The sequence below is a fragment of the Vombatus ursinus genome, unplaced genomic scaffold, assembly GCF_900497805.2.
Source record: "Vombatus ursinus unplaced genomic scaffold, bare-nosed wombat genome assembly UNPS02014821.1, whole genome shotgun sequence".
NCBI lineage: Eukaryota > Metazoa > Chordata > Mammalia > Diprotodontia > Vombatidae > Vombatus > Vombatus ursinus.
In genome coordinates this window covers 11,485,721-11,511,821 of record NW_020954599.1, presented here as the reverse complement: position 1 = coordinate 11,511,821, position 26,101 = coordinate 11,485,721, and the positions used below count along the sequence as shown (strand labels likewise).

The following is a 26,101-nucleotide window of genomic DNA, read 5'->3' as shown; positions in this document are numbered from 1 at the left end:
TAACAAAAATAACTCCACCATAAAAAGATACTTTGGTGAGAGGGAAGATCAAGACAAACTCAGGAGAACGATGTCAAAATAACTAAAAACAAAGCCTCAAAGAAAAATCTGAATTTGACACAAGTCCAACAAAACTTCCCAAAGACTTTAAAAATTATTTTCAAAATAAAATAAGAGTAGTAAAAGAAAAACTGGAAAAAGAAATGGGACTGATACAAAAAAATGATGAAAAGACGATAGTTTTGTAAAAAAAGGTGTTGGGGTGCAGGGACCCCTGAAAATATTGGGATGTGGGGCAGTGTCATCTGGAGAGAATTCGTGGACTCAAGTGGTCTTCAAGTCAAGTGGCAAAACTTTATTGTGATGCTGTAAAGCAGGCTGAGCTCCTTAGGGGGTACAAAACCTAGTGGAGCTTAAGTAAAAGCTTTCATGGGGAAAGCTCAGAGCATGGTGTGCCAACCAAGCTAATTAGGTGGTGCTGGGCAGAATCAAGGACTGGTAGTTCCTAAAGGAACATAAAATTCCTGTACCTTGGGCGCAGGCCTCCTACTCAGAATTCACTACTGGAAACCCTGGGGTGGGGGTGGCTTCTAAGGAGTGTGTTTTGGGGTCTGCTACATCAGTAAGTCAACTAGTGGTCATGGCTGTCCTGTTTACACAAGATAGCTTTGGGAATTGATGTCTATAGCATGACCTCCAGATTGTATACAGTAACTGTGGGAGTCAGTACAGGACAGTTCTGTCTGTACAGGGAAGTTCTACAGGGTCAGCTTATTCTTGGAGCAGGAAGGGATATCTTCCTCACTGGGGCTCACTCAGGTTACTATCAGACACATGGTCCTTAGCTAGAGTCCAATCACTCCATCGGAGGCACAAAAGTAGTGAAAAAAATAACACCTTAAAAAACAGAATTGGTCCAATGGAAAAAGAGGCACAAAAATTCCCTTAAGAAAAGAGCTCCTTAAAAAGCAGAACTGGTCAAATGGAAAAAGTTACAAAAGCTCACACAAGAAAACAAATACCTTAAATATCTGAATTGGACAAGTAGAAGCTAATGACTCCATGAGACATTAAAAACAATAAAACAAAATAAAAAAGAATGAAAAAATAGAAGAAAATGTGAATTATTTCATCAGAAAAACAACTAACCTGGAAAATCAATTAAGGAGAGCTAATTTTAAAATGACAAAGGGCCTAGACATAATATTCCAAGAAATTATAAAGGAAAACCACCCTGATATCCTAGAATCAGAGGGTAAAATAGAAATTGAAAGAATTCCTCACTCACCTCCTGAAAGAGATCCCCCAATGAAAACTCTCAGGAATATTATAGTCAAATTCCAGAGATCCAAGGTCAAAGAGAAAATTCTTTAAGCATTCAGGAAAAAAAATTCAAATCACAATCACAGTTCGGATCACACAAAATTTAGCAAATACCCTGTTAAAGGAGCAGACGCTTCGGACATAATATTCTGTAAGGCAAAAGAGCTAAGATTAAAACCAAAAATCACCTATGCAAACAAAACTGAATTATTCCTTAAGCGGGGGAATGAATATTTAATGAAATAAAGGACTTTTAAACATTCCTGATTCAAAGACCAGAGAAGAATAGAAAACATGACATTTAAACACAAGACTTAAGAGAAGAATAAAAAGGTAAATATCAAAGAGAAATCATAAGACACTCAATAAGGTTATAGTTTTTACATTACTATATGGAAAGATGATACTGTAACTTCAAAGAATTTTATCATTATTAGGACAGTTAGAATGACTCTACATAAAGTGCAAAAAAATGAGTTGATTATGTTGGGATGATCTAAAAAAGGGATAGGTGAGAAAGAGGGATGAACTAGGAGAAGGAGGGAGGGAAAAGAAGAATGGAGAAAAATATCTCATAAAAGAGGAACACAAAGAAGAGCTTTAGTGGAGGGGGGAGGAAGCTTGAACCACACTCTTGAACAATTGGTTCTAAGAGGGAAGAATAATAAATACACTCTCAAATAGGCAAAGATATTTATCTTACACAACAGGGAAATAAGAGGGGAAGGGGATAAGAGAGAGAGGGAGATGACAGACAAGGAAGCAGAATGGATTAGAAATCAGACTATAACAACATGTTGTTTACAAGAAACACACTTGAAAAAGAAAGACACACAAAGTTAAAATAAGGGGCTAGACTGGATAATCATTAAAGAACTGGGAGAAAAGCTTCAATAAGGTAGAAGGATGCAAAGATCTATCAAAAATAGTCAACTTTTCCATATAGCTAAAACAAAAACCAGGAGAAATGATAGAAAGATAAGTCTTATCTAAAATAACTATAAAATAAGTATCTGGGAGTCTACCTAAGACACAGCCAAGACATATAAATACAAATACAAAACACTTCACAAAAATAAAGGAAGACAAACAATTGGAAAGATATTCATTGCTCATGGTTAGGTCATGCCAATATAATACAAATAACACAAATGGTGATACTACCTATTATAATTTATTTACAATTTTAGTGTAAATTATCAAGGGATTACTTAAAAAAATAAAATAAGGGGCTAGAGCAGAATCTATCATACTTCAACTGAAGTAAAAAAGGTAGCAATCACGATCTCAGATAAAGCAAAAGCAAAAATAGACCTAATTAAGAGAGATAAGCAGGGAAACTACATCTTGCTAAAAGACACGAAACAATTAATAAATATCAAATTAAATATATATGCATCCAATAGCATAGCATTCAAATTCTTAAAGAAAAAGTTAAATTAGTTATAGGAGGAAATAGACAGTAAAACTTAGTGGAGACCTCAATTTTCCCCTCTTAGACGTAGATAAATCTAACCATAAAATGAATAATAAAGAAGTAAAGGAGATGAACAATACTTTAGAAAAGGTAGATATAATAGACTTCCGGAGAAAACTGAATATTGTAATCAAATGTAGAAAACCAGAAATATTAAATGGCTCCATTTCAGACCATAATGCAAGAAAAATCATATCTCATAATGCAATAAAAATTATACTCAATAAAGAACTATGGAAGTATAGATTAAAATTTAACTGAAAACTTAAATAAACTAAAGAATGAATGAGTCAAAGAATAAATTATAAAAACAATCAATAATTTCATTACAGAGAATGACAACAATGAGACAACATTCCAAAATCTATGAGATATAGCCAAAGCAATACTTAGGGGAAAATTTATATCTCTAGATGCATACATCAATAAAAGAAAAAGCAGATCAATGAATTGAACATGCAATTAAAAAAACTAGAAAAAGAACAAATCAAAAATCACCAATTAAATACCCAAATGGCAATCTTGAAAATAAAAGGAGAGGTTAATGAAACTGAAAGTTAAAAAAAAAAAAAACCAACAACAACACTGAACTAATGAATAAAATTAGGAGTTGGGTTGATGAAAAAACAATAAAACAGATAAACCACTGGTTAATTTGGTTTTAAAAAAGAAAGAGGAAAACCAAATTATCAGTATCAAAAATGAAAAGGGTGAATTATGTCACCAATGAAAATGAAATTAAAGCAATTATTGGGAGTTATTTTGCCTAACTATATGCCAGTAAAACTGATAATCTAAGTGAAATGGATGAACATTTACAAAAAACATAAATTGCCCAGATTAACAGAAGAAAAAATAGAATACCTAAATAATCCTATCTCAGAAAAAGAAATGGAAAAAGCCATCAATAGTTCCCTAAGAAAAAATTCCCAGGACCAGATGTATTCACAAGTGAATTCTATCAGATACTTAAAGAACAAAAATTAATTTCAATATGATATAAACTATTTGGAAAAACAGGTAACGAAGGGGTCTTACCAAATTCCTTTTATGACACAAATATGGCTTTGATACCTAAACCAGGAAGAGCAAAAACAGAAAAAGAAAAGTCTAGAATAATGAATCTGATACAAAGATTTTAAATAAAAAACTAGCAAGGAGATTACAGCCATACATAACAAAGATCACCTATACACTATGACCAGGTGGGATTTATATCAGGAATGCAAGGCCTTTTTAATATTAGGAAAACTATCGCATAATTGACCAATAACAAAAACAGAATCATGTGATTATCTCAATAAATGCAGAAAAGGCTTTTCACAAAATGTAATACTCATTCCCATTAAAAATACTAGAAAGTATAGTAATCAATGGAGTCTTTCTTAATATGCTAAGTAGTAACCATCTAAAACCAAGAGCAAGTATTATCTGTAATGGGGGTGGGGGTGAAAGAGGGGGAGAGGCAAGGATGTCTATTATCACCACTATTATTCAATATTTTACAGAAATGCTAGCTATAGCAATAAGACAAGAAGAAGAAATTGAAGGAAGAAAAGAGTCAATGAGAAAACAAAACAATCACTCTTTGCAGATGGTAAGACAGTATATTTAGATAACCCTAGAAAATCAACTAAAAAACTAGCTGAAACAATGAACAACTTCAGCAAAGTTATAGATATAAAATAAACCAATAAAATTTATCAGTATTTCCACACATTACCAACAAAGTCCAGCAGCAAGAGATAGAAAGAGAAATTCCATTTAAAATAACCACAGACAATATAAAATACTTGGGAGTCGACCTGCCAAGACAAACTCAGGAAGGGTATAAACACAATTACAAAATACTTTTCATACAAAAAAGACAGATCTAAACAATTGGAAAATATTAATTGTTCAGGGTAGACTGAGCCAATATGATAAAAATGATAATTCTACCTAAAATAATTTATTTACTTATTCAATGCCATACCAATCAAACTATCAAAGAATTATTTTATAGAGCTAGAAAAAAATAATAAAATTCATCTGGAAGAACAAAAGAACAAGAATATCAAGAAAATCAATGAAAAAAACAGAGAAGGAAAGCAGACTAACAGTTCCAGATTTCAAACTATATTACAAAGCAGTAATCATCAAAACAATCTGGAACTAGCCAAGAAATAGAATGGTGGATCAATGCAACAGAGTAGGTACGCAAGACAAAGTAATAAATGAACATAGTAATCTAGCATTTGACACACCCAAAGATCCAAGCTTTGAGGGTAAGAACTCACAATTTGACAAAAACTGCTAGGAAAATGGTAACACAGTTTGGCTGAAAATAGGCATAGAGTAAGATCTCACACCACACACCTAGATAAGGTCAAAATGAATAAATTATTTAGAAATAAAGGATAATACCATAAATAAATTAAGGGAGCATGGAAAAATGTATCTATCAGCTCTATGGATAAAGGAAGAATTTATGACCAAACAAGAGATAGAGAGCATCACAGGAAATAAAATGGATAATTTTGATGACATTAAAAAGCTTTTGAACAAACAAAACTAATGCACCAAAAAATTAGAAAGAAAACAGAAAACTGGGGAGAAAATTTACAGCAAGTATCTCTGTTAAAAGTCTCATTTCTCAGATATATAGGAAACGAGTCAAATTTATAAAAATAAAAGCCATTTCCCAATTGATAAATGGTCAAAGGATACAGACAGTCTTCAGAAGAAGAAATCAAAGCTATCAATAGTCACATGAAAAAATGCTCTAATCCGCTACTGATAAGAGAAATGCAAATTAAACAACTCTGAGATACCACCTTATACCTATCAGATTAGCTAACATGACACAAAGGGAAAATGACAAATGCTAGAAGGGATGTGCAAAAATTGGGACACTAATGCAGTGTTGGTGGAGTTGTGCAAGTCTAACTATTTTGGAGAACAATTTGGAACTATGCCCAAAGGGCTACATAGAACTGTGCATACTCTTGGACCCAGCAATACTATTATGAAGTCTGTATCCCAAAGAGATCAACGAAGAAGAAAAAGGACTTATTTTTACAAAAAATATTTATAGTAGCTCTTTTTGTCATAGCAAAGAATTGGAAATTGAAGCGATTGTGCAATGGTTAAAAAAGCTGTGGCATATGATTGTGATATTCGGGTGCTATAAGAAATGCAGCAGGATGTTTTCAGAAAAACCTGTCTTACTGAACTGATGCAAATTGAAGTGAGCAGAACTAGGAGAACATTGTACATACTACTAGCAACATTATAATGATGATGAATTGTGAAAGCTATTTTAGCTATTTTGATCAAGAAGATACTCCAAAAGACCTATGAAGAAAAATGATGATTCTTTCAAAGATGATCTCTGAGTGAGTGGAGACTAAAGCATATTGTTTCACTTACTTTATGTTTCTTGATTTTTATTGTTTGCAATATGGCTAATATGGAAATATGTTTTGTATGACTTCATATGCATAATTGATATCATACTGCTTGCCTTCTCAATGGTTGGGGAAAGGGCTGGAGTGGGAGAGAATCTGAACCTCAAAATTTTTTTTAAAATGTGTATTCAAAATAAAAATAAATAAAAAAAACAACAAAAACACACTTAATATTTGTTGAATTGAACGGAAAGCATATTTCTAAATCATTATTCTTAACTTTCCATTTCAGAAGGACTCTCTCTTTTCCCATTATGTTTTTTTTTTGCAAGAAAAAAATTCTATCATGAGTATTTTACCCAAATTCAATATAAGTTACATTAAATGCCCAGGTTACATTAAAAAAAAGAAAAGAAAAGAAAAGAAAAGAAAAGAAAAGAAAAGAAAGAACGAAAACAACAAAGTTTTGCTCTTATCCACCATCAGGCAAAACAACATAAATCATTTTAATGTCCCTTGCTTGGAAGGATGTGCTGAAACAAAGCTTTTCCCCTCAGCCACCTCCTTCACAAGGAGCCTGGAAAAAAGTTATAAAAGAATTTGTCTTATGGATTATAACTGGTCTCAAAATTAACAGCTGACCCCAACTCTAGGCCACATTTGCAGTATGATCTAGAATATACTGAAAAGAAGTCCTACACGATAGGAGGAAAGCAAATCACTTTCCAAGTATTGTAGAAATGCATAAATGCACATGTATGCTTACTATGAGATCAACAATAATAATAGCTAGCATTTATATGGCACTTCAAAATTTAAAAATTTATTTATAAATATTATCTTATTCTATACTATTTATGAATATAGTTAACCCTCACATGTAATCATGGATACTGCTACAGAGACCAAGGAGGGATTGCATATTCTATTATAGGCACATAAATATGCATGTCTAGAACCACAAATGTCTATTATAGTGACTATTATTGTTATTACTTGACTTCCATTGAGGCTTTTAAGGTATACAAATGGCTTTATATACATTATCTCATCTGGTTACTAATACCTTTTTTGTACAGTCTTTTTGATAATGGCTATGGGCACAGTTTAAATAGAGGGTGTTATCAATTTATAATTCCACATTTTTGTTTTCTTGTTTAGATAACTTTCTCCTCCTCCTCCTGCTTTAAATATCCAATCTCTGATGGTTACATGGTCAAACAACTTGACAGGTACTGTAAGTTGAGATTTCATTGCGCAGGTAATTGTACCTCCAATGGGAGATACAATTAAATAGAAATAATGCAGAGGACTTAAGTGCATCCAGGGGTTTGTTCAAAATGCTCAATGAAAGAGTTCATTTTCAATAGTGGGGCTGATTTCAATCATAATCATTTGGAGCAGTATAGGGAACTCTAATTTAAACTGACAAGAAAACTAATGAGTATCATCCCATTAGCAGCAATGCAATAGCTGGGTCATTAGCTTTTTACTCTCTATGTTTAATTGTAAACATTTTGAATTTATATATTAAAACACAGTTCTTGCAAGTTTAAAAACATCTGAATCCTTTATTAAAAAATACAAGAATTTCCAGTGGCTTTAAGCTCAAGAGTTTCCTTACATAATTAAGTAATTACATAATTTTGTAGATGGCAAGAGTAGAGTTGTCAAAGAGAGTCAGTTTAGCATTCATTACAAGGAAAAATGATCCGTAGGGGCTTCCCTCAAAATTATTTACCAGCTTCTAAATAAAAGATGTTTGTCTTTTTTGCTTTCCAAAGAAAACAATGTCTTGAATGAAGGAAATACGTACTTTTTTGTGAATAAATAGTTTCTTTTAGTATATCTTGCCTTAAGAATAATTCTTCTCTGTTTCTAATTACTTTTATGGGGAACAACTAATAACAAATTATGATTTATTTAGAATAAGACTTACCCAGAATTTAAAGCCACAATGAACTGAATATAAAACATTGTTAAACTTTGCACAAATCTGCTTCATAATAACAAAAATAATTGTGATCAAGATTATCCACTGTCTACACAGAGTATAAAAAGGGAAAAATTTGTCCCACTAAATGAAACTCTTAAAGAAAGTCTCCTCTTCAAGTAGCACACTACTCTTTGACTCCTAAGAGAGGTTGGTTGCAAAATGACAAGTATTGGCAAGCTCAAGTGTCCCAGGGCCACTCACCAGAAAGGTCAGGCTGAATGAAAACGGTGCCACTCCAGACACATTCCAGCCCTTATTGAAAAGGGATTAGAACCCTTGGGTTTTGCTGGTTATTTCAAAGCAATGTTTCATTACCCACACAAATCCCCCTTCGCCCTTCTCAGCATTCCTGTCACCTGGGCCCACTGTTAATACCATGGGCTTTTCAGTCTTCAAAAGGACCATTTTTACAACTATTTCTGGCAATATGAACACTGAGTGTTTTGAAGCCGCCTTTATTAACTAAGGAAAACAGTCTCACAATGTTCCCATGATAGAGTCCTTGTTATTTTTAGACCCACTGTCGTAACAGCAACCCCAAAGAGCCACAAATAGGTCCCAAATCACCTTAAACAAATGAAAAATGTTTCATTTCTCTTTCCTGTTTGTTTTTTTTCCTTAGAAGTAAGAAAAAGAAGAGTATAATAATTATTTTTCTGGAAATCAACAAATTAAATTGGAAATAGCAAGTGTTTGTATAACCACATATACATTTTCTTATGTCAAGTACTGAATTTTCATTGCCCTTTATAAAGAGAGTGTTTCCATAGTTTGCTTCAGTTTCTTCAACTGTAAAAGAGGTCTAACCATTTTTTACAGTTGAGGAAACTGAAGCAAACTACATACCTACCTCACAGGGTTGTTGTGAGGATAAAATGAGATATTTATAAAGTGCTTAACAGTGCCTGGCACACAGTAGGTGCTATATAATGCTTCCCTGTTTCCCCCTTTTACAGAATCCCTTTAAATAAATATGGGAAAATATCACAATAAAAATTATAACCAATTAGGTTTACCAATTCAAAGTTGTGATAAAAAAGTACCAGGATAGCTAGGCCATCGTTTGTGAAAGCATTCAGCAGGGCACAAGAATTTCTGCCAACACATCTCTTCCTGGCTGGACTCTTACTCATCTTGCTCCTGGTTCCAGCTCCTATGCTCAGACTTTAGCTACCTTATTAGCTCCACCGTTGTGAGGGATCACTCCAAATGATATTCTGGTGGAATGGGGTCAAGAGAAGCAGTTTGACTGACAATTTGCTCTATGTTCTCTATTAAATCCAGAATTTTGGCACTCATTCAAAAAGCCACCAAAGTGTGGTGAAAAAAGTAAAGAGTAACTTAGCTGTTTTTCTGCCCCGTGTTATTAATGGAGATCAACAAAAATACCTTGTACGCTAATGTGTACAAACACTTTAATTGCAGCTGTATTTTGCATTAAAGTAGGGTGGATAAAGGCTTTCATTACTTTTGGTCTTAATGCTATTGATGGAACAGAAAATCACTATCAAATTGTGGAGATGGGGGTCAACCATAGTTGCACTTATTTCAAAACTAAGACATGAAAAACCTTTGTGTTGGGAGGTGGGGAATCTCTTAATAAAATGGTAGGGAACCCCCCTCCCCGTTTTTTTCTCTGTTCTTTTAAAAAGCACAGTGTTTTAAAATGCAGAGAAGTGACAGCCTCATAATCGAATTTTTTGCGCTTCGTTATAGGCTTTCCTCTTGATGTATACCAAAATCCTTTAAAAAAAAAACCCTTCAATTCTTGTTGCAAAATATTAATGGAAGAAAACAAATATTTAAAAATCAAAGGGTGCAAGATGTGGATAGATAGATATAGATAAGTAGATACTTAGATAGATAAATAGACAGATAGATAATGTCTGTGATAAGCACTGGGAATACAAATGCAAGCAAAAAGAAAGTTGGTCCCTGCTACTACATGTCACAATTCCATTGACTAAAGTTCAGTAACATGAAGTCAGAGTGCACTTAAGACAGAACATGGGGAGCCAAGATGGTGGGGTAAAAGCAGTGATTTGCTTGAGCTCTCTCCCAAATCCCTCCAAATACCTGTAAAAAATGGCTCTAAACAAATTCTAGAGCAGCAGAACCCACAAAAAGGCAGAGTGAAACAAATTTCCAGCCCAAGACAACTGGGATAGTTGATTGGAAAGGTCTATTGTAACAGGGCTGAGAAAGGAGTGCAGTACAGCAGGGGTCACACAGGATGTGCAGGCAAAGACCAGGCCTCAGTGAACCTGGAGCAGTCCTCAGGGGATTGAATCAAGGGGAGATGTGGCAGTTTCCAGAACCCCTAAACACCAAAGACAACTTAGAAGGTCAGTAGGAAAGGTCTGTCTGAACATGATGAGAGAGGAGCTCGGTCTGGCCCCAGTCCCAGGGGTGGCGGCTGCTTCCAGAGTCCAGGCCCACAGATGGAGAGGGGATTGAGCATCTGAAGAGGGGGATTGCCAGGATCTCTTTGCTAGTGCTGAGGCAGGATTCTCTTGCTTTGCCCATGCTTGGATCTGTGTTGCAGCTCTAGGTGGCAGTCCTGGGGCAAGGAGGAGTGCTGGCGTGGTGGAGCTTGAGATGGTGGCAGAGAGGGAGTTCTCCTCACAGTTCCAAGGCAGAAAAAATTGCTTGTGATCACTCATAGACTAGAATCTAGGCCAGGAAAGGAGTAAACACCTCGCCCTTGATCATACCAACTTGGAAGAACTGAAAATTTACAGGTCCCTAAAAGTATCTCTGAAAACAGCTGCACAAAACCCTCTAAGCTTGGGACAGTGCTCTCTGCACACTGGAAGCAGACTCCTACCTTAACAAAGAGTTTAAAACTCAAGTAACTGGCTGGGATCAAGAGCAAACAGCACAAAAAAAGTCAGACTACAGAATCTTTCTTTGGTGACACAGAAGATCAAACCATACAACCAAAAGAAGACAACACAGTCAAAGCTCCTACATCCAAAGCCTCCAAGAAAAATATGAATCAATCCCAGGCCATGGAAGAACTCAAAAAGGACTTTGAGAAGCAAGTAAGAGAAGTAGAGGAAAAACTGGGAAGAGAAATGAAAGGGATGCAAGAAAATCATGAAAAACAAGTCAACAGTTTGCTAAGGGAGACCCAAAAAAATTATGAAGAAAATAACACCTTAAATAATAGCCTAACCCAAATGGCAAAAGAGGTCCAAAAAACCAATGAGGAGAAGAATGCCTTAAAAAGCACAATTAGCCAAATGGAAAAGGAAGTCCAAAAGCTCACTGAAGAAAATACTTCCTTAAAAATTAGAATGGAGCAAGTGGAAGCTAATGATTTTATGAGAAATCAAGAAATTGTAAAACAAAATCAAAAGAATGAAAAAATAGAAGACAATGTGAAATATCTCACTAGAAAAACAACTGACCTAGAAAATAGATCCAGGAGAGATAATTTTAAAATTATTGGACTATCTGAAAGCCATCATCAGAAAAAGAGCCTAGACATCATCTTTCAAGAAATTATCAAGGAAAACTTCCCTGATATTCTAGAACCAGAGGGTTAAATAGAAATTGAAAGAATCCACCGATCACTTCCTGAAAGAGATCCCCAAAGAAAAACTCCTAGGAATATTATAGCCAAATTCCAGAGTTCCCAGGTCAAGGAGAAAATATTGCAAGCAGTCAAAAAGAAACAATTCAAGTATTGTGGAAACACAATCAGGATAACACAAAGATTTAGCAGCTTCTACATTAAAAGACCAGAGGGCTTGGAATATAATATTCCGGAGGTCAAAGGAGATAGGATTATGACCAAGAATCACCTACCTAGCAAAACTAAGTATAATCCTTCACAGGAAAAAAATGGATAATCAGTGAAGTAGAAGACTTTCAAGCATTCTTGATGAAAAGACCAGAGCTGAATAGAAAATCTGACTTTCAAATAAAACACTCAAGAGAAGCATGAAGAGGTAAACAAGAAAGAGAAATCATAAGGGACTTATTAAAGTTGAATGTTTACATTCCTACATGTAAAGATGATATTTGTAACTCATGAGACTTTTTTGTCACTATTAGGGTAGATGGAGGGGAAAAAAATTTTGTATATATATAGATAGACAGATAGACAGATAGATAGAGGGCACAGGGTGAGCTGAAGATGAAGGGGTGATATCTGAAGAATAAAATTAAGGGGTGAGAGAGGATTATACTGGGAGGAGAAAGGGAGAGGTAGAATGGTATAAATTATCTCACATAAAATAGACAAGAAAAAGCTTGTACACAGTGTAGGGAAGTGGGGGAAGGTGAGAGGGAATGAGTGAATCTTATTCTCTTCAGAATTGGCTTAAGGAGGGAATAACATAAACACTCAATTGGGTATGGAAATCTATCTTACCCTACAGGAAAATAGGAGGGAAGGGGATAAGGAGCAGTGAGATGATAGAAGAGAGGGCAGAGAGATGATAGAAGATTGGGGGAGGGGATAATCAGAAGCAAACACTTCTGAGGAGGGTTAAAAGAGAGAATAGAATAAATGGGGGGCAGGATAGGATGAAGGGAAATATACTGAGTTTTTCACAACATGACTGCTATGGAAGTGTTTTGTATGGCCACACATGTATAACATGTACCGAATTGCTTGCCTCCTCAATGAGGGTGGGTGGTGAGGGAGGAAGGTAGAAAATTGGGAACCCAAAGTTTTAAAAACAAATGTTAAAAATTTTTTTCACATGCAACTGGGAAATAAGATATACAGGCAATGGAGTATAGAAATCTATCCTGCCCTACAAGAAAACAGAAGAGGAAGGGGATAAGAGAAGGGGGCTGGGGATAGAAGGGAGGGCAGATTAGGGAAAGGGGCATTCAGAATGCATGCCATCTTGGGGTGGGGGGAGAGACGAGATGGGGAGAAAATTTGGACCTCAAAATCTTGTGGAAGTGAATTTTGAAAACTAAAAATAAATACATTAATAATAAAAAAAAGACAGAACATCAAAATCCGAAGAAATGAGTGCAACACCCTGAATGCCAAGTAAATACTCATAGCTCAATCATCAAATGTTCCTTCCTAATTTGTTTACCAAGGTCAGGTCAACAGCCTTTCATTTTTCTATGCTTACAGAAGCTACAGAAAAAGACTGCATAAGCCAAATTTTGAAACACTACTTTTTTCTAAAGTTCTAAGTAAATTAAGCACGTGGAGAAAGCACTGGATCTGGAGTCAGAGTACCCAGATGTAAACCTGGCTCTGTCACTTACTGGAACAGGACCTGCAGCAAGGCACTGGACATCTTCCAGCCTCAGTTTCCGTTGGAATCACAACTATACATCTTCTTGTTGGGAAAGTGCTATACGCACATGAATCATCATTATTATAGTTCGGCTACTGTAGGCTTCTTTGAAATGACCTACTAAACAAATAAACAAACAAAAGCCTTATTAATGGTCAAAAAGAAAAACTTTCCATCCAGCAGGATCTAAGAAGTATAAGAAAACAGAACAAATCAATTACAAGATTAGTAAGGATGCATTAAACCATGCAGTGATGCTTGTCCTTCCCTAAAGGTCATGAAAATCAACCTGAATAAATGAGAATCTATGTTGATTTTTAAGACTCTCTAGGACTGTGATAGTTAAATATCCCTCAGCATTTTCTTTTAGTGAAACTCCACAAAATGCTTCCTAACATCTTAACTTAAATTTCCAATCAGATCCCAGATCCCTCCTTGTACTTAAGATGCCCCTTTAAGAACATCAAGCCCTTCGCCATCTCTAGAAGAAATACTCTGTTTCTTAGCCTTTTCGCTTCTCTTTATCATACAATCAGTAGATATAATATGGTCCACATCTCTGATTTTACAAATGAGGAAACTAAGGCAAAGGAGGTGAAGTGAACTGCTCAAGATGTTTGCTAAATGAATAAGGGAGAGAGATCAAGCTGGAATTCAGTCACAAGATCACAGAGGTAGAGCTTTTACCAATAAAGAAACTAAGGACAAGCAAAGGACAAGTGGTCTAGCCAAAGTCACACTATCTGTTATGTTTCAAAGGTAGAAGTTGAACCAAGGTCCTCCAACTCGAGATCAGCAGTGTTTCAGTTGTACCTCACCACCTCTCTTCTAATTATAATTCGGGAGGTAGAATGATGGAGTAGAAGGAGTTTCCAGTGTTGGCAAAGGACTGATAATTTCAGATATTAATATACTGCATTTTAACAGATGCACTAAATAAAATAATCCTTGTTACAAAATACAGTAAATTTCAGAACATTGAAAATGCATTGGAATCTCAACTCAACACTACTAATTCATAATAGAGGGGTTATTTTTTAACCAGTCCAAAGAATGTTAAAAGCCAAAAATAATTACAATAATAATAGTGGTAAGAGATTAGCATTTATACAGCATTTAGAAGTTTACAAAATGCTTCATATATATTATCTCATTTCATTCTCACAAGAACCCTGTAAGGTAGGTGCTATTATTATCCTCATTTAGCAGATGAGGAAACTGAGGCCAATACAGGTTAAGTGACTTGTCCAGGGACATACAGATACTAAGTATCTGATGCAAAATCTCAGGTCTCCCTGAGTCCAGGTCCAGTATTCGATCCACTCTGCCACTCAGTTGCCTAAATAATCCCATTGTAAGACAAGCTGACCTATAAAGGCAGAACGCTTGAAGATAGCCTTACATGTAATAAACAGCCTCACATAATAAAGCCCCTGCGTAATACATACTATGTAAATGTCCCAAGCCTGTTTTATTTACTGGAGCCAATATTTCATTTTAGAAGAGAATATATGAAATTTGAAAACATGTACTACTGTTCCTGCCATTATTATTCTATCTCTTTTTAATAATAAACATTTACAAAAACAATCTGATCCACTAAAAAGGTTGGATATATGCGTAACATATTGCATGGTCACTGATAGTTTTTGTAAAAGAGTGACTACATAGCCAACAACCAAGCAGGAAGGCTCAATATTTGGTCTCTCAAAGTTGGTAGAAAATAAAATTAATAATTAACATTGTTAAGTGAAAAATTTGGCACCAAACTAAATTATGGATGAAAGAGTAACATACGGCCGCTGGAAAAGTTTGCTTCTATTCTCATTTCATATGAATGCTAATAAGAATGACGGTACTTTTATTTACTGAATAATAGGCTCTGAAATCCACACAAGTTAGAATTGTATTATCTTAATCCAACTGCAAACACCATACAAACAAACATCTTCCTTTATTTTTTCTGTAGCTCAAAAGGCATAAATCAGCTTCTGTAGAAAGGAAAAGTTTCCAGTATAAAATTACCAATAAAAAGAATTAAATTCACAACAGAAAAACATTCTTTAACTTTAGAAACTGCTTTTTAATACACTCACTGAATCTCTTTCCTTTTTATGATCCCTCATATCCTGGAACCAGCAATAGCATCTCAAATGAATTCATAGTAAGAGAGGCTTGATTTCATATCATCAACTTAAGGAATTTACATAGGTCCCTCCTTCCCCCATTACTTTCAGTCAAAAGAGAATTGGAAAAGGAATATTGCCAGCACCAGGCACCCTCAGCTTTAATCTAACTTTGAGATAATCACTCCTGTTCACTAAAGAATACTGAAGAAATTAATCACTGGTCAAGTTTTCCTATCCATCTTTCCTTAATTTATGAAAGTCTCCTTAAGGTAATTCATTTGTGGGCCCTTGGGAACCTATCCCAGCTCTGAGGGTTTCCACATCTTTCCTTCAAGAATCCAGGGTGAAGGGGAAGAATAAGGATCCTTTATGCAAATGCTCTCTCTGAATCACACTTTGGATTGACAAAAGGATGATTTTTAGTTTTATTTATGTCATGGATTGTTTTCACAGTCTGTTGAAGGTTTGGACCTTTTTATTAAAATAATGTTTTTAAAAGTATAAAATAAAAGACAGAGGATTTACAAAGGAAACCATTATACTAAAATACAATGAACAAAATACTAAAAATACAGATTCACAGACCCCCCAGTTAAGGTGGAGCACTCCTCCCAAGCCTCTCGGGATCCTCCTTTGGGTATTTGCAGATGTATGAAGACAGCTTCAAAGTCCACTTCTTCTTTTCTCTATCCTTGGAGGAAGATATACAAGGAACCCAGAAGGAAGGAAAAGAAAGATCTCCCAAACAATGAATACCTCTCATTCTGTTACTCTATTGTTTCTTAATGAGTATCATTCCAACCAAATAAAGATCATCCATGAGAAAATTAAAGTTCATTTCTTCTGCATTTCAATTCTTAAGTTCTACTACATTCCTATTACCCTGGAGGAATAATTCACATTATTCTCAGTCCAGAAGGCTACGAAATTTGATGGGACATCAAAGGAACAAAAAGTACGTAAGAAGGGATTCTGACAGGACGGGAACAGAACAACAGCTGCTATTGACTTCTTTGACTTCCTTTAAGTCTCAGCTAAAATCATATCTTTTACAGGAAGTCTTTCTCAACCTCTCTTAATTCAAATGTCTTCCCTCTGTTAATGATTTCCTACTTATCTGGTATATCACTAGTCTGTATATATTTGTTTGTTGTTTCCCCCATTAGATTGTGAGCTCCTTGAAGGCAAGGGCTGTTTTTGCCTCCTTTTACATCCCCAGTCTTTAGGACAGTACCTAGCACATAGTAGCAATTTAATTCAGCACTTACTAAATGTGTATTGACTGACTGCATGTGGAATGGAACTTGTTCTTTCAATGATGTAAACTTTTTATCTTGTACCCTCAGACACAAACTGATTTGTATAAAGATATAAAAGTGATTAGAAAATGCAACATAGGAACTTATCTTTGGGATAATTTACTTCAAGGAAAAATAGGAGATCAGCAAGAAATACAAGGGCAAGGATGTGCCGGCCGCGCCGTGCACTCTCCTCCTATAAGGAGCAGGCTGCCAGAGTCATACTTACCAGTCTTCGGTCCTCAACCGGACAAACACAGAGACGAGCCTACCAGGAGGTGCCAACACCAGAGCTTTATTCAGAGGCCATCACAGCAAGGCCAAGCAGGAAGGCCAGAGCAACAGAGCAGGAGCAAAGAGAGCATGTGATCTGACCACGATTGTTCCTTAAGTACCTACTTAGCCCCTCCTCCTCAGCCTGCCTACTAGTCAATGAATGTAGGGTCAGATACCGGAAGGGGCTGTCTGAGTTTAGCGCACCAAGGGAGAGGAAGTGACGCAGGAGGCTAGGACCAGATACAGGAAGGAGGCGTCTGGGATTAGTGCATAGACAAAGAGTACGAGCCCTAGGAAGTCAGGCCCAGACACCGGGAGGAGGCGTCTGGGGTCAGTGCTACACAAAGGGAAGGTACATGACCCAGGAAGTCAGGAAGGACACAGGAAGGAGGCGTCTGGGGTTGACGTTGCATATAGGGAGGGGACTAAGCAAAGGGAACTCGTCCTCTGCCGTCCCACTCCCACGTAGCACAGCCCCCTGCCTCAGGAGCACGTGCTCTGGCTACTTCCTTGTATCCTGATCCTTCCCCAGCTTATCTCACATAGCACTGCCCACTGCCTCAGGGCTTCTCCGTATCCAGCCCATCCCAGTTCACCACAACTCTGCCTACCACAGCCCCTGCCTCGACTTCCAGATACCCAGATCCTACCCCAATCTTGCCACAACCCGCACCTGGCAGCAGCCAACGTCAGACAGTCCCTCACACAAGGAGACGAGTTCCTGTTGAGTCTTCTTCTCTATTAGGCTTACTCTCTATAAATTTGGACTCACTTTTTCCCTCAGTAGAAATCTGGTTTGGTACCAAGTTAGCAGATTAAAATTGCAGACTATAGCAAAGACATTGTTTATAGATTATGCACAGCAGTTCAATTCCAAAACAGTTGGAAGAATCAGGATACCACAAGCAAGAAACTTAACAAAACTTAAGAAATCACATTTATGTAAGAGAAACAAAAACAGCTGTCAAATTTAAAAGATAGTTTTCTTGACAGAACTACTTACAACATGATACATAGAAGAGACAAATGTCTTAAATGCCAGGCGGATGTTAACCAGGTGTATATTGGCTACTGGCACCAGGCTGTTATTGAAGGGTTTAGCGTAATATCAGGGCAGTTGGGAGACAAGAGGGAAAGGGAGGCTAGATGAGGCAGATGCTAGATGCAGATCAATCCCGTGGTAGCAGGTTAATTTAAGTGGCCTCAACGTTTTCCTGGATAGAAACCATTACTGGATTAATGTTGAGACCAAATTAATTAGAGTCATATATAACTAACATATTCTTAAGGTAGAAAATACGCACTTTCAGAAATCACTGTTTTATACCAGAGTGTATATACTCTAATCCTAGCTTTCTTCACTTAAGATTTCTCAAATCTTAGTGGGAAACACCAAATTGTTCATCTGTCTCAAAGGCTATCAGCCTAAAGGTTAAAGAATATTTCTATCAATGACCACTGGTAGGGAAAGTATCTAAAATAATGGAGTGGAATTCTATTTCAAACCCATCAGTAACAGGATTTCAGTTGGAAATAAACTAAACTATTGGAAATGATAAAAAGAAAAATACTTGAAATCATCACTAAGAATGTTAGAGTTTTTTAGCCCCAAGTTTAATAAACATAATATACAATGCAAAAGGTAAGTATTATTTTAATCCTTTTATATTTAATTTAAACTCTTTCAATGCGGTGAATAATAATAAAAATAGTTCAGAAATCTGCATGAACAAAGGTAGCTTCCTCATCTGTAAAATTAAAGATGACCTCTACGATGACCTTTGAGCTCTAGATCCATGATCCTATGATTACACAGGAAAAGGGCTAAGTCATTAAGAATGGGGTAAATCTCCCAAAAAGTGCCAACAATTACTTCCCTTCATTGATTCAAAGGCACAGAAAGTTTTGAATTGAGTTGAATAAGACAACTGTTTCAGAGAATAAAGTGTTACACTTCTACAAGTAAAGTTTAGTAGTGACATTGGGCTTAGAAACATTAAAGTATATGTGAGTACAAGTGAAACGAGAAAAGAAAATTAAAGAAAAGAAACAAAAATACTCACCCTCCTCTGGACTTACTGCTGCAGGCAGACTGCTCCAATCAAGGGTCCAGGTGGGGCAGGGATGGGGAGAAAGTTTTGCCTCAATGCCCTTTTTCTAGAAAGTGAAAGATGTCCTTTCTACATCAATATACTAAAGTATCTGTATATCCTATATATTCAACTGAGGAATACCTACATTAATAAAAGGCAGCACAAACAGTCCAAGAAAACAGGTAATTTAAAGATCACTTATAAGATGATTGATGAGAACATGGTATTTTTTTCCTACAGCATTTACCTTCCTAATTATGTTTTGCTTAGACTAATAGTAAAATAAGTATACGTTTTCTGACCATGCAGTGATGGTAGGAACATTCTACCTAAAAACATGCTTAGTAGCAGGGTGAAACCAAGACTAAGATGAAAACTTTCGGGAGAAAATCTATTAAAAACTGACTCTGTATATCTACCTAGGCTTTGCACATTGGCAACACAAGAGGACAACCTAAGGAGGACTTGACAATGTCCCAGGAAAAGTCTCTGCCCCCAAAGTATCTCCCCCACTACCCCGCCTTCAATTTAACAATAAGATATATTATTTTGATTTAAGGCCTAATAGAGCATATAGGAATCACCAGCTAAAATATAAATATCCCTGGGAAAAGTAAACATTGACAGACATTTACACCTTAGTGTGAATTAGGCTGTGGGTTTGATTTCCTGCAAACATTAAGACTAGATGAATAAGGTTTCATCCTGAAGCCATCCTGAATGGCAGGCAGGGTTGGGGTAGGGGGGCACCCAAATGGAGTTAGAGACTAGAAGTGGAGAGACAGATTTAAAGTATGAAAGGTCAGGTGCAATGCTACAATGAAGGCCTCTTGGTAATCAATGGACATGGGAGCACTAAGAAACTAAAAGGGAAGGAGAGCCAAAAAGAGCTATAGGGGCCCACAAGGAGAGAAGGCCCAAATTCATCTTTTCTTAATCAATGGGTGGTACAAATTCATGACCGCAGAGATAAGATATCCATGTGTGTGTGTGTGTGTGTGTGTGTGTGTGTGTGTGTGTGTGTGTGTGTGTGTGTGTGTGTACATGCATATATATGCACACAATATTTTTCAACTTTTAAAATCTAAACAGTTCTAATATTGACCTGACATTTAAAAATTAACTAAAATATTCAGTAAGAAAAATAATTTCACACAATCTAACAAAGTAGCTCTGTTGCAAAGTTAAATCATTTTTATACCTGACCATATTTTTTAAAAGAAAATTGAGGACCTATACTAAAAACAAATACATAGTCAAACAGTGACCCAGAATAATAAAAATTTAGTGCTTCTGAGAATATCTAGTGTGATAAAAAGAATGGGCTTAGACATAGCACCCAAATCTCATGACTGCTCATCATTCCAGTGATCTTGTCTCTTTCATCATTATAAAAACAGCCATCACTTAAATGAAGGAAATGAAAGGTTCCCTTCTCACTTTGACAAAATTTTACTTTTATTTTAAATATTATATAATTCACTGACTGTTGCCAAAGTTTGTTTTTATTTATTGCCTTTTCTCTATTTATAAATTAATTTTATGCATAGAAAAACCTAAGCTTCTTTTTGGGTTTATTACAGTTCTCTTGTATTCAACTGGCAAGCACAATAAAGCCAAAGCAAAATTCTACAGCTTTCTACTGGTCCTTGCCTCAGAATGAATCACCTAAATAAAAACGATCCCATTTAGCAATTAATAGCCACAGAAGAACATAAACTTTATTGTGCAGAGATCTGAAGATGATTGTCTAACACTAACCAAATAACTTTGCTGAGAATGAACTATTTTCAAATTCCCCAGGAGAATAGCCTGCAGATTAAAAAAAGGCAATATTGACATTCCAGGATATTCTCTAATCAATAGGACAATATGAAGGCAAATCAAACTTAAGACATTCCTTTTACGGTGTCTTCCAAAATTGATTTTTTAATCACTAAACATGGTTTTCACTAATGAACAAGCTGAACAGAGCATAAAAGGCCTAGCTGCAGGGAGCTGGTGATGCCGTCAATTTAGGGGCATCAGCCCCTCTCCCAGCCCCCTCTAGTAGATACAGTTATCCTTTAGCTTCATTTTTATCATGAGACTCAGACTGATGATACCAAATTGCTTCAGAGAACATCCACAATTCAAATAAATCCTCAACTAATTTTCAAATCAACAGAAAAATATTTTTTTTTCTGCACTCTTTGCATGGTAACAAAAATGAAAGCAAATTTGTGAAACCTTCAGTCTTTGTAATGGGGAAAATTGATTCAGCTGTATGGGAAGTGGGAAGAACTCTGGCATTGCAATGACCGACTTGGTCTCAACTCTGAGCTCTGCCACTGACTGCCTGTATGCCCTCACTGGGTCTGTTTCCTCATCTGAAAAATGAGGGGAGTCTAGCTAGATGGCCTTTAAGGTCCCTTTCCAACTTCAGATCTACAATCTTATACAATAATAAATGAAGTTAAGTGAACACTTGTGATGAATGTACCACGAAAACAATTTACTGAAACAAAACTTTTTAAAAAATTCGAACACTATTGAATTCTTTTAAAGAAAAAAAAACCTAGCAGAAACCTTGAAAACTGAGCCCATTCACTGCCCATTACTGGGTTTTCAGAGGACTGCTGACCATTAGTCAATCAACAAGCATTTACTAAATGCTTACTCAATGCCAAGCACTGTCCTAAGTGCTGGGGACACAAAGAAAAGCAAAATCTGTCCCCACAATTGAGGCACCCACATTCTAATGCCACAAAAACAATTAAAGCCAGAGTCTTGCAACACGACATTTTCAGATGAAAACAATACAGCTAATCGAGTGGACTAGCTATTGAATTACCAGGTTAAATATTCAGAATAGTAGATAGGAATGCAACGGAAGAAAGGAAGGAAAGGAATGGGAAGAAAGGAAGGAATAACAGAAAATAGGAAAAGAAAGGAAGGAATGAAGAAGGATATATGTAATATATATATAAATATATATATAATATAAATATATAAAAATACATGATATATATTATATTATTATATATTATATGTAATATATATTATATACACAATATATACAATATATAATATAATATATAAAATATATGTATAAATATATAACATATAAATATATAATATATGCAATATATAAATATATAATATAAAATACTTTTATAAATTTAAGAAATACAAAAATTCAATGAAAAGAAAAAAAAAACAATAATCTAAAAATTAGTAAAAAGTCTCCAAGATAAAAATTGTAACTGATAATAAGAGTGATGCCAACAAAAGATGGGGGGAGGCCAAATGTTCACAAAGAGAATGCAGGCATTTTCAAAGCAACCTTAGCATAAGCATTTAATTACCATTAGTTTGGAAATGGTTGGCCTTGGTCCTCCTATAAAATGCATGCAGTTTTTCTCCTCCATTTCAGGACTCTCCCTCAAAATTGGTGGCTGCTTTTCCAAGGTGGGCAGGAGGTCTGACAACTGAAGAAATTGCACCCTGCATTTAGCTGCAGCTCTTTGTACTCCAGGCACTTCCTGAATCTTCTGGTACCAGGAAGCTATCAGAGGTAAATGTGCGAGAATTCCACAGCGCTTCTTGCAGATGTGAGCCTTATGGGAAAAGGAGTAACACTCAGTGTCATTTCCCGGACATGTATTATTTAGTACAACAAAATTAGGGCAATTCCTACTATTGGTCATCCCACCGGTCCTATTTCTTCATCTGTAAAATGAGGGGGGGTGAACTAAATGATCTCAAAGTTTTAACTTCAAACCCTAAATCTGTAATCATAATGATCATTGGTATGCTACGAGAAATCCTATTTTGAGGGGATTAACATAATATCCCTAAAAATTATCTGTTAAAACTGGAAATAAAAACTTCTGAAACATTGTTTTTTAGAAAACTAATGTTTAAAGTGAAATGGGGAAAAAAAACTAAAGGATTTTTTTAAAGGAACATTTTGGTATAGGTTTCATTTAATGAACTTTATCTCATAATTTACCCTCAGTGAGGAGCAGAGCCAAGATAGCAGAGTACAGGCAGTAACCCAAGTGAATTCTCCCAACATTCCCCTCCAGACAACTTTAAAATAATGTCTCAAAGCCAATTCTACAGTGGCAGAGACAGCAAAAGGTGAGAACGAGGCATTTTCCAGCCCAAGAAAACTTAGGAGGTCTGCGGCACTCGGGGAGAAGCTGGCCTGGAGCACAGCTGTACACCAGCAGCAGGCCTCGACGGAGCTGAGACAGCTCCAGCAGCAGCAGCTTCATGAGCCTTCAGCTCAGAGACAGCAACGGGGCAAGAAAGAGATGACAGCGGGGACACGCTGGCATTGCCTGTGGGCCTCTGCTGCACTGCGCACATGCAGTTCCAGGTGGCAGTTTCCAAAGAGAAGAAGAGAACGAGTGCCTGCTGCTGGGGGAGAGAAGGGGCCCTGGTTCCAAGGCAGAGAGAAGTACCAGGGCCCGAGGCTGCAGGAGAGCAGGGCCCTGGCCACAGTTCCATGGGCCAAAAGGAACACTAGCACTTGTGACTGCAGGGGAATAGGGGGCCTTCCTGGGTGAAGACCACAGTGCAGACCACACCTCTCCTCAGATCATATCACCTTGGAAGCACCCAAAAGTTAAAGACTGCTCCCCCCACCCCGAACCGGCTCCGTAAATGGCAGCACAAAAAATCTGAAGCTTGGGACAGTATTCTTCTCCTGGGATCAGAGCCCAACTTTAACATAAAAGTAAAAGTAAAGAAATAGTCATAAAAAATGAGCAAACAACAAAATCTGACCATAAAAAGCTACTATAGGGACAAAGTTCAAAACACAAACTCAGAAAAAGACAATAATGCCAAAACAGCTACAAGCCAAGCTTCAAAGAAAAATGTGAATTAAACACACACGCACACACACACACACGTTCAACAAGAATTCCTGGAAGAGCTGAAAAAAAGATTTAAAAAATCAAAAAAGAAAAGTAGAAGAAAAATTATGAAAAGAAATGATATTGATACAAGAAAATTATGAAAAGCAAACCAACAGATTGGTAAAAGAGGTACAAAAATACTGAAGAGCCCCTTAAAAAGCAGAACTGGTCAAATGGTTTTAAAAAAAAAAGATGAAAATTTATTGAAGAGAAGAACTCCTTAAAAAACAGAATTGGTCAAATGGAAAAAGAAGCACAAAAGAGCACCAAAGAAAATAATTCCTTAAAAATCAGAATTGGGTAAGTGGAAGCTAATGATTCCATGAGACATCAAGAAACAATCAAAAAAAGTCAAAAGAATGAAAAAATAGAAAAAAATGTGAAATATCTCATTGGAAAAACAACTGACTTGGAAAACAGATTAAAGAGAGATAATTTAAGAATTTTTGAACTATCTGAAAGCCATGGCACCTCGGCATCATATTTCACGAAATTATCAAGTTAAACTGCTCTGATAGTCCAGAAACCGAGGGTAAAATAGAAAACAAAAGAATCTACCAATCACCCCCTGAAAGAAATCCTAAAATGGAAACTCACAGGAATATGAGAGTCAAATTCCAGATCTCTCACGTAAAGATGAAAATATTGCAAGCAGTCAGAAAGAAACATTTCAGATACTGTGGAGCCACAGTCAGGATAACACAAAATTTATCAGATTCTACATTAAAGGATGTGAGGGCTTGGAATATGATATTCCAGAGGGCAAAGGAGCTAAGATTATAACCAAGAATCACCTACCTAGAAAAAATGAGTATAAACCTTCAGGGGGAAATGAATATTTAATGAAATAGAGGACTTTCAAACATTCCTGATGTGAGGACCAGAGTGGAATAGAAAACTTGACATCCAAACACAAGCCTGAAGAGAAGTGTAAAGAGGTAAACATGAAAGAGAATTCAAAAGGGAATTACTATGGTTAAACTCTTTAAATTCCTATATGGGAAGACGATGCATGAAACTACTAAAACCTTTCTCATTATGAGGGCAGTTAGGAGTATACATAGACAGAGGGGAGAGGTGTGAACTGATTGTGATGGGATGATATAAAGAGAAAAATGGATGAGTAAGACAAATGGATGCACGAGGAGAACGGAGAGGAAGAATCGAGAAAATTATTACACAAAGACGAGATAAACAAGAAACCACTTTTATAATGGAGGCAAAAATAGGGGTGGGGGTGACAGGCAACACTTGAACCTAATTCTCATCGGAATTGGTTCAAAGAGGGAATACCATGCATACTCAATTGGGTATAGAAATCTATCTTACCCAACAAGACGCAGGAAGGGGAAAAGATAAGAGAAGGGAGAGGTTGATTAAAAAAAAAAAAGATTAAGAGAGGAAATGGTCAGAAGCAAAATATATTTTTGAGCAATCGACATTTTAAACAAAGCAAAAGCAAAAACAGACCTAATTAAAAGAAATAAGTAAGGAAACTACATTTTACTAAAAGGTACCATAGACAATGAAAGAATATCAATACTAAATATATATGCACAAAAGAGCTCAGCATCCAGATTATTAAAGGAAAAACTATATTAATGGGGACCTCAACTTTCCTCTCAGAGACAGATAAATCTAACCATAAAAAAAATAGGAAAGAAGTTTAGGAGATGAAAAGAATCTTAGAAAAGTTAGATATGATAAACTTCCAGAGAAAACTGAATGGGAATAGAAATGAGTATAACTTTTTCTCAGCTGTATGTGGTACTTTCACATACACACACCTTCACACAAACTGACCATGAATTAAAGCATAAAATTTTCACAAACAAATGAAGAAAAGCAAACATATTAAATATGCCCTTCTCAGAACAAAAGGCAATAAAAACTGAGTTCAGTAAAAAGCTAAAGGACTGTGGAAACATTAAAAA

General features: G+C 36.1%; 1 protein-coding gene across 6 annotated transcripts in view; it reads right to left on the bottom strand.

Moving 5' to 3' along the window:
- Nucleotides 1-26,101, bottom strand: part of GSTCD (glutathione S-transferase C-terminal domain containing) — a 188,869-nt gene that overhangs the window by 115,707 nt on the left and 47,061 nt on the right. For all 6 annotated transcript variants that reach the window (XM_027837493.1, XM_027837491.1, XM_027837487.1 and 3 more), the window contains 2 exons: nt 22,605-22,856; nt 19,228-19,321 (listed from right to left, as the gene is read on the bottom strand). In XM_027837493.1, coding sequence (XP_027693294.1) covers nt 19,228-19,321; nt 22,605-22,856 — 346 coding nt within the window. The remainder of the gene's footprint in view (nt 1-19,227; nt 19,322-22,604; nt 22,857-26,101) is intronic.